General features: G+C 35.8%; 1 protein-coding gene across 1 annotated transcript in view; it reads right to left on the reverse strand.

Annotated features, from left to right (window-relative positions):
• Window positions 1-9,698, reverse strand: part of LOC107730819 (collagen alpha-4(IV) chain-like) — a 57,185-nt gene that overhangs the window by 18,824 nt on the left and 28,663 nt on the right. The window contains 21 exon segments of the mRNA XM_016541757.1: window positions 338-410; window positions 504-664; window positions 2,752-2,841; window positions 3,375-3,437; window positions 4,106-4,198; window positions 4,330-4,372; window positions 4,374-4,465; window positions 4,765-4,825; window positions 4,948-5,001; window positions 5,117-5,161; window positions 6,237-6,299; window positions 6,433-6,477; window positions 6,585-6,665; window positions 6,746-6,787; window positions 7,485-7,520; window positions 7,803-7,865; window positions 8,002-8,037; window positions 8,261-8,329; window positions 8,485-8,601; window positions 8,790-8,834; window positions 8,921-9,055. Coding sequence (XP_016397243.1) covers window positions 338-410; window positions 504-664; window positions 2,752-2,841; window positions 3,375-3,437; window positions 4,106-4,198; window positions 4,330-4,372; window positions 4,374-4,465; window positions 4,765-4,825; window positions 4,948-5,001; window positions 5,117-5,161; window positions 6,237-6,299; window positions 6,433-6,477; window positions 6,585-6,665; window positions 6,746-6,787; window positions 7,485-7,520; window positions 7,803-7,865; window positions 8,002-8,037; window positions 8,261-8,329; window positions 8,485-8,601; window positions 8,790-8,834; window positions 8,921-9,055 — 1,507 coding nt within the window.

Raw genomic sequence — 9,698 nt, forward strand, 5'->3', positions numbered from 1 at the left:
CAGATGGTCCAACAGATCCTGTGTCACCTTTATCCCCTTTAACATAATGCAAAAATTCCTTAAGTTCTGATAACTGCATGTCAGTTTGTACGTAAAATAAAGATGAGAGATTTGATAGATAATTTAAGAAAAAACTGAAGAAATATAAAACTTTAAATCAAAATTCTGACATAATGCTCGGGGATAAAGAAACTGCATTATAGTTTCATTAGCAGGCATTTAACATAACAGTTCATGCTGTATTATAGTATCGAACTTATACTTAGATGTTAGAACATTTTGAGTCTTAAAATGTTTAAAAAATCAAAAAAATCTATTAACGGAAATTATGCTTCACCCTTTTTGTTCATCACCATAACATCTCCTTTCTCTCCTTTAAGCCCTCTGACACCTGCGAAGCCTCTGGGACCCTGAGAAACAACAACAAATTAAGTATACACACACACACACAAGCATGATACAAACATTTTTTTTCCACATGGATTTCAACCATGTTTACATACAGTTACACCTCTCACACCCATCTCTCCAATGGGTCCGACATCGCCAGGAGGGCCCTGGAACCCTGTTTGCCCAGGATCACCAGGGACACCCAGAGGGCCTGGGGGGCCAGGATCTCCGGGTATATCACCAAGTGGGTCACATACACATCGCCCATCAGGACCTGAAAGGAAACACAAAGAATATAAGTACATGTGCTTATACTTGGGTTAGAAAAGATGCACCCTTTGCCGCCTCCTAATGGACACTGATACACACTACACACAACAAAAAATAATCAGCACCATGGACAGCACAATATAAGGCATTCCTCTGTTCAATTATTAAAGGGTCATGAAACCCCCTGTTTCAGCACTGGCTAGTTCTCACCACAGTTAAAAAAAAACGCTAAAAAAGTGGGCGTGGTGCGCAGCGGAGTGGAGGGGGAAGAGGGGAGACAGACAACACACACAGCTTCGGGTTCAGACAGTTTCTTTTCACTCCCATCGAGTTAAAAACACAAATAAATGCACATCCATTTGCACTCTGCATCGAAAACATATATATGAATGTGCTGTTGCACCTCTGATAACTTTTTAGACTTATTCTGCTGTGTTTATATAAATAAGCCTTTTGGCGGCTTGTGTCACGGAGCTGTAAAAAACGGTTACACTCACTAAGTGAATGAATCGCGTTTGTGCCGAACTCTTATTACAAAGCAAAAACAAACGCTCTCCTTCCTTCGATCCATGAACGTTTCTCTCAGTTAAAGGTGCAATAGGTGATTGTCTTCAGAAACATTTTTTGTTATGCTGGTTGAAAGTCTCTTCACATCCCGATAGCAATCATTAAGTTAAGTGGTCTAAATGTATTTATCTGTATTTATATATTCTGTTCGTCCAATCAAAATGCTCGGTCAGAGTGTTTTAATTGGCTTTCCTACCTGTCTGTCAACGTATGTATTTGCATACCTCTGCGCACCTGGTTTGCGCAGACAGGATAAGTCATCAGCGCGTTCACGCACGCTGTGCAGACAGAGCGAGAATGGCATACAAACATCAACAACCCGATCTTCCTTCCTGGTATTGTAGAACTTTTACTAACTGTACTATAAAGTTTTCTCACCGGTAAATGACACATGATGTCATTTACCGGAGTCACAAATTGTGACGTCAACACGATGTAGATTTTAAACCCGGAAGATGAAAATAGCGCAAAAAAGCTTAAAATTAACCAGTTTTCTCAAACAGTTAAAATTATCGGATGCTAACATTGTCTTCTATAATGTGCAACACAAACACTTCTGCTAAAATCTCAGAAAAAGTAATCGTAGGGTTTCATGACCCTTTAAAGATTTTGGCTAACTTGATAATGCTTTCAGCTACAAATGACCTGCATGTTTAAAAAATTCATGAGATAAACCATAGACAGTAATATACAGTACAGTACAGTATGTACACTACAATAGTGTCACCAAAAAACATTTGGACAATTATGATTCATATGATATTACATAACAAAATATCTAAAATGCACATATTTTAAGCAAAACATTTACAGTAACGATTGACAAAATAAAAAATATATACTGTTAAAAATATATACTATATGGTTTAACTGACTTTATTGTTTAAAGGTTTGGGGTAAGATTTTTTTCTTTTTTTAAAATACGTCTCTTATGCTGCATTTATTTCAGTATTGTGTAATATTAATCAGTATTGTTAAGTATCATTACAATTTAAAATAATAGTTTTTGTTTTGTTTTTTAATTTTGATACATTTTAAAAAGTAATTTATTCCTGTGATGCAAAGCTGAATTTTCAGCATCATTACTCCAGTCTTCAGTGTCACATGATCCTTCAGAAATCATTCTAATATGCTGATTTGCTGCTCAAGAAACATTTATTATTATTATTATCAAACTTTTAAAACAATTGCTTAATATTAGTGTGGAAACTGTAATGCATTTTTTAAAAGAATTCTTTAATGAAAAAAGTTCAAAAAGCCTTTGTCTTTACTGTCACTTTTGATCAATGTATTGCAGTATTAAAAAAAATCTTACTGATCCTAAACAGTAGTGCATACATCTACAAAAAAGAAAAAGAAAAGTAAACAAAGTAAAAGAAAAAAGAAAAAGCTAGTTCTGAGGGAAAAAAACTGCATCGTTTCCACCACTCAGTTTGATATTTTGAATATAATGCAATGACATTCACATATGTATATAAATCTTTATATAAATAAAAGATTTTATGTCGATGTATAAAAACACACCTTTTCTTCCCTGAACACCTTTTAATCCAGGTGGCCCTCTATTTCCAACCTGTCCAGTTTCTCCACGCTCACCAGGCAGGAAGTAGTAACCTGTATCACAGACCCATACTCTCATCACAGTGTATTAGTTGTATTTCTTTAGAATGATAGTGTAACTCTCAAAGTTGCATGTCTTACATATTTAGGTATGATGTTATGTGTTTAAGGGTGTTAGATAAATGTATGTAGCATGTGACAGTCAAAACATTGTGCTCACCACAAACTGTTCACTCGAAACACATGACGAGACAAATGTTCACATCGTAACAGGATGGACATACACACAAAAGACAACATGCAAGCAGGCAAACAAAGAAGGATGACATGCTTTGAAGGGCATACAATAACTTCAGTGATGATGCACACATATGTACATTATCAATAATGTCAACAAATTGAGACATAGTCTACACTAAACATGCTAAATGTTTTATTAATATTAAGAACAAATGAAATAAAGAAGACAAAATATATCAAAAGACATCTCAATGAAAAAAGGCAATTAAAAAAAGTCAGGGCTGATTAAGACAGACAATAGAAAATGTAACAATTTGAGGGGAAAAAAAAAATCCACATCTACTCACCAGGATTCCCAGGATTTCCAGTTTGTCCTTTGGGTCCAGGACGACCCTGTTTTCCAGGTTCCCCTAGAGGAAGAGAGATTGAATGTTAATAAATTATATTACAAAACCATTTAAAAATCTCTTCTTCTATCTCTTTTTTAACAATTAAATTGAAATAGTGAGAAAACAGTACACTACAGTAAAAAAGTTTGGGGTCCGAAAGTTTTTCATTTAAAAAATTTTTTTTTTAAAGAAAGGATGTATGAAATTGATTAAAGGCATCAGAAAACACATTTATAATGTAAAAAAAAGATTTCTATTTCAAATAAATACTGTTCTTTTGAACTTTCTATTAATCAAAGAATCCTGAAACATATAACGACAAACTGGTTTCTTGAGCAGCAAATCAGAATATTAGACCAATTATATGTGTGTATATATACACACACACATGCATACATACTTATCCTATTTTGGACAAAACTACAGATCTTTGAATAGGATTATGAATAAATCCACTTCTACCTACAGCTTTAGTGTCCCTCAAATCCCATTAATGATGTAATTTTTCATATGCTTAAAGCCAAAAAACTGTAATGAAAAAGTACCTTCAGTTCAAAACAAGAAAAAAAAATCCAGCTTTTTATGATTGCCCCTAACATGTCAGTCACCAAATAATACAATAATTCTTTCAAATCATTAGAGTGTCTATTAAAATGAAATATTTTGGTAAGCAAGCAAAAAAATATTACCATAGTTTAAGAGTGACCCATATATTTTTCCTGGGTCACCTTTTTCTCGTTTGAGTCCATTAAGACCCTGCAGACCAGATTCACCCATTGGACCTAAAAGCAGAGCAGAGTTAGAAAGAGAATCGAGAAAAGAAAGAAAAACGCACACTAAGACATCTAAGACCACAATTATGATTTACAATATATAAATACCATACAAAGATGACATTTAAGATAATTCACACCTGTTATAGATGCTCCTGGATCACCAGGGGGTCCAGTTATACCCCATCGTCCCTCTATCCCCAGGAAGTCCGGCTGCACCAGGAAGCCCACGATCTCCAGGTGGTCCTCCAGCACACATAAAATAAATACACAAAGTTGAATACTTTTTAAATTAAATATCATATATACATTTTAAAATGTTATTGTATAATTTAAATGCGTATTATACATTTGATATATAAAAATACAATGATGTATAAAAACAATGATATATCAAAAACTCTCCCAAACCCAAACAGGCCCTCCTCAACTGAAACTCTCAATATAAAGCATTCTAGTTTGCACAGCTAATTTAAGTAAATAAAGTGAAACACTCTTCATGCTAAATGCTGTACCTAACCACAGACAGTACAGTACATTTCACATGTGTTTGTATGTAATTTTAACTCTATTACCCATCACACGGTTGTAATGATACTTTGGGTTTCCTTTAGGTCCGGGGTCACCTGGGTAGCCCTGTTACATATTCACAGCAGCAGTGTCAGCAAACAAATGACAATATACTGAAGGCATAGATAACTCTTTCTAAATCAATTTCTTTCATACAATGCATAGCCTAGTCAGAATTTGCGCCTGACCTTTGGCCCTGGGTTGCCATATAGACCAGGGAGACCATTATCCCCACGTGACCCCTGTATATGTGAAAACATAACATCAGAAGTGACAAACAGTATAATTCAACAAACCTATCATTTCAAAATAAATAAATCATTATTAATAATAATTCTAAATGATTATGAAGTGTACCTTAGGTCCTTGAGAGCCTTTTCTGCCTGGATATCCAGGAAGGCCCTATTGTTTTAAAAAATACAACAACATATATAACTGAAAAAGTAAACAAAGAATGAAGTTAAGAGTTTTGGTTATGAAATTTGAAAATAGTTTTCTGGCTTGCTTTCAAAATCAACTCATACTCGCATAATCTTAATATGTGAAATGAGGAGAACTTGATGCTAAATCCTGATACCAGCTATAGCATCTATATGTGCGGTGTTATGAATGGTTAGTTTGGAATGCTATAGTTGGTTAGTCTGGAATGTTTGGATTAGTTGGTTTGGAATTCTATGATTGCTTGCTTTCGAGTGTTATGATTGGTTGAATTTTTATTATTACATGGTTTATAATCTTATCTGTTGGTTTGAGGTGTTATGTTCGGCTGGATTGTGGTGTTGGTTTGTAGTGAATCAATTAATATGGAAACTAGTGAAGAATCTCACTCTGGGACCAGAGAACCCAATTATGCCTTTCTCTTCCTTTTCTCCTGGAGGCCCTTCAAAACCCTGGAAACACATAAATGAATGTAAAACCACATTAATGAGCTTCAACTAACACAGATCACATATCAGGACTTGCTATGTTAGTTCAGAAGTTATTAGGACTGATAAATTCAAATAAATATGCAGTAATACTCACCTTTGGCCCAGGTACTCCACAAATTCCTTTCTGTCCCTTTCTCCCCTACAAAAAAGTTATAAAATTCCACCATCGTTTACTTCTTGGAAGCTGCCAGGCATCCTTATAAAACCTCAAAAACTGAAAACTCATTTCACATATGCAAGTTTTACCTTATCGCCTTTTACACAGTCTTCTGGGTTAGACTCCACATATTCAAGATACCAGCTATAGCATCTATATGTGCGGTGTTATGAATGGTTAGTTTGGAATGCTATAGTTGGTTAGTCTGGAATGTTTGGATTAGTTGGTTTGGAATTCTATGATTGTTTGCTTTCGAGTGTTATGATTGGTTGAATTTTTATTATTACATGGTTTATAGTCTTATCTGTTGGTTTGAGGTGTTATGTTCGGCTGGATTGTGGTGTTGGTTTGTAGTGAATCAATTAATATGGAAACTAGTGAAGAATCTCACTCTGGGACCAGAGAACCCAATTATGCCTTTCTCTCCCTTTTCTCCTGGAGGCCTTTCAAAACCCTGGAAACACATAAATGAATGTAAAACCACATTAATGAGCTTCAACTAACACAGATCACATATCAGGACTTGCTATGTTAGTTCAGAAGTTATTAGGACTGATAAATTCAAATAAATATGCAGTAATACTCACCTTTGTCCCAGGTACTCCACAAATTCCTTTCTGTCCCTTTCTCCCCTACAAAAAAGTTATACAATTCCACCATCGTTTACTTCTTGGAAGCTGCCAGGCATCCTTATAAAACCTCAAAAACTGAAAACTCATTTCACATATGCAAGTTTTACCTTATCGCCTTTTACACAGTCTTCTGGGTTAGACTCCACATATTCAAATGGACCTGGATCACCCTGAGGACCCTGTTCCCCCTGTAAGAGAATCATGATGATGTTGTTAAACACAAATTCATGTATGATGTAAAGCCAATACTGCCATGCGTGTTATGTACCTCATCTCCATTTGGTCCAGGCAGTGATCTTCCTGGGTCTCCCTATGGAGAAACAGAACAAAATATCATTCAAGAACATTAAAATAATCTAAACGGCTTCATATTATGCACAGGTAGCAGAAGTGAAGCAGAAGCAGAAGTGCATGTTGAATAGGGATGCACCGATACAGATACCGATACCCGATACTGAGCTCCTGTACTCGTACTCGTTAAAATGCCTCGATACCACACAGCATGTGATAAGTGCCATATTCAGACAAAGAAACACCGACAACAGACAGCAGAATGGAGTTATTAGAGATTAAAGATGTCCATGAAGTATATGTATGCAATGAATATAAAAATATTAATGCCTGTATAGCTGATGTGCGCGAGCTGGTAAGCAAATCACGCTGAGTGGATTGAGGGTTTGACTGTATCTATTTGATAAATTAAGTTAACCAACTAACATTATACATACTCTTTTGGTTTCTGTACCCAATATTTAAAAAATGTACAAATGCAATGAAAATATTGGTATCGGTACTTGGTATCGGCAAGTACCAAAAATAAAAGTATCGGTATCAGGCGAGTATTGGAAAAAGTGGTATCGGTGCATCCCTAATGTTGAACGAAAAATGTTAGAAATCTAGGGCTGCTGCACTTAAAGACCAGGTTTTCAAGTTTATAAACTAAACTTTAGATAGAGAAACTTCTCAGAGAATCTTCAATTTCATTGGGTAGTACATGTAAAACTCACCGGTGGGCCTGTTGGACCTGGTAATCCTTGTAAGCCCTACAATTAAAAAAAGAAGAAGAAGAAGAAAAAAAAAACATTAAATTAAATATATATATATATATTTGGTGAGCATAAGAGACTAAAAACATTTTCCAAAACATTTAAACTTTTAACCAACATATTAAAACATCTTTTGAATACTGCAAAAAAAGTCTCAGAAATGGTGATAATCAACAAAAAGAAAAACTGTTGCTGAAATAAAAACCAAAAACACTGTCTACATAATAGTATGGATGATTCAAAAATGGTGCTATTTTGAAGAGTAAATGCTTTTCTCACCATAGATCCATCAGGTCCCATTCGTCCTGGTGGACCTTGTGGGCCAAACAACCCTTTCAGTCCCTTTTTGCAAATGCAAACACAGACACGCACAAACAAAACAAACCTAACTAATAAATAAAACTGTGCTAATAAAGATCACACTAAAGTAATACATTATAACTCAAATAAGAACTGCTTTTTTGCACTTAGTACATACTTGTGGTCCAGGGATTCCAGGAAGTCCATCAACACCCTGTGAATGAGGTTAACAGAATTGTTGAGTATAAAATGATAATTATAAAGTAGCTCTTAATAAAAATAAAAATAAAACTACAAAAGCATTTCACTGTTAAGGAAATCAGCAGTGTTTGCTTTTATATGACACAGCACTGCTCACCCTCCGGACTGCATGCAGAATTATAGTCAGCAGTAATAAAATATAAACACATAAACATAATTTTTGGCATTACACGTACCGGTGCTCCAGGAATGAAAGTTATCCTTGTAATCTTGTCTCCTTTGGCTCCTTTTAACCCAGGTAGTCCCTGAAACAAGCAAAAAAGAAAGGAGTCATGGACGTCATTTACTGCGGGAATGAACCCAGTCAACACAGAAGATAAAATACAAATAATATATAATACAAATAATATTGTAGATTCATTGCGTGTTAAGAAAAAAATGCCTGTAAAGTTTCTCATACCATGGGTCCTGGGAAGCCGGGTCGTCCTATCTCACCATTCAACCCACGTTCCCCTCTGGTTCCGTTACAGCCATCCTTCCCTGGAAACCCAGGAAGACCACCAGGCCCTGGATGACCCTGGAAGATATAATATAATATAATATAATTTAAAATAATAAAAAAATAATACATGTCACACATGCTGTCTAGTATATATGTACACACACACACACACACACACACACACACACAAACATATTTAATATAAATCAGTTGTTACATAGAGCATTTCTATTGTTGAATATTTCATGCAGACTGTCACTTACAGGCACTCCATCTAACCCAGCATAGCCTTTTTCTCCTTGAAAGCCCTAATACAAAAGAGTGCAACAGAATCAAGGTCCTTGCATTGAGTTTTATAAGAATTGTGTGTGGATGAGTGTGTATTTCTATGTACCTGGTCTCCTTCCGGGCCAGAGAGCCCAGGCAATCCTATAAGTCCACATCGACCCTTTTCGCCATGAAGTCCTTGGGGGCCAGGCAAACCTGGAGGCCCCTGTGGACCCTGCCAACCTAACACACCAGGATTCCCCTAGAAAACAAAGGAGGAGAAGTTAAATTTGAATATAATGATATTATAGTAATACTCCCTGCAACTCGACACACTCAGAAAAAAAGGTACAAAGCGGTACCCCAAGGTGCAAAGGAAAAAGGTACATGTTTGTACCTTATTTACCCATAAATTACACAAATTAGCACCTAAAGTGTACATATTAGTATCTTTTGAAAGGGCACTGGACCAGTGACCTTTTTTTTAGCATGGAAAGCCCAACTTCTTGTACAAGAAAATAATAATCAGGAAAAGAGTTAATCTATAAAACATTTATGTTTTAGTTCAGCCATCCATAGAATTTAGAACCATTAATTTCAAATGCAAGTATCCATAAGTGTCTTTTTTATATTTTATATATATTTTTTACTATATTATTTTTTTATGTTATGCAATTTTCCAGCTGTGACAGCCATCACATTCAGGGCCGGATTAACATGAGGGCTAGGAGGGGCTGAAGCCCCAGGGCCCGCAGATTGAGGGGGCCCGACGTGATTGTGGAGGAAAGAAAAAGTAGACCTAGAATTGATTGGCCATCGGGAGCACCTGAGCTTTCCCGGTGTGCCGATTGCAGAAATCCCACCATGCCCCCACATATTAGTGTCTGCGCTATTTCAGTCCAAAA

The sequence above is a fragment of the Sinocyclocheilus rhinocerous genome, unplaced genomic scaffold (assembly GCF_001515625.1).
Source record: "Sinocyclocheilus rhinocerous isolate Xijiao unplaced genomic scaffold, SAMN03320098_v1.1 scaffold938, whole genome shotgun sequence".
Taxonomy (NCBI): domain Eukaryota; kingdom Metazoa; phylum Chordata; class Actinopteri; order Cypriniformes; family Cyprinidae; genus Sinocyclocheilus; species Sinocyclocheilus rhinocerous.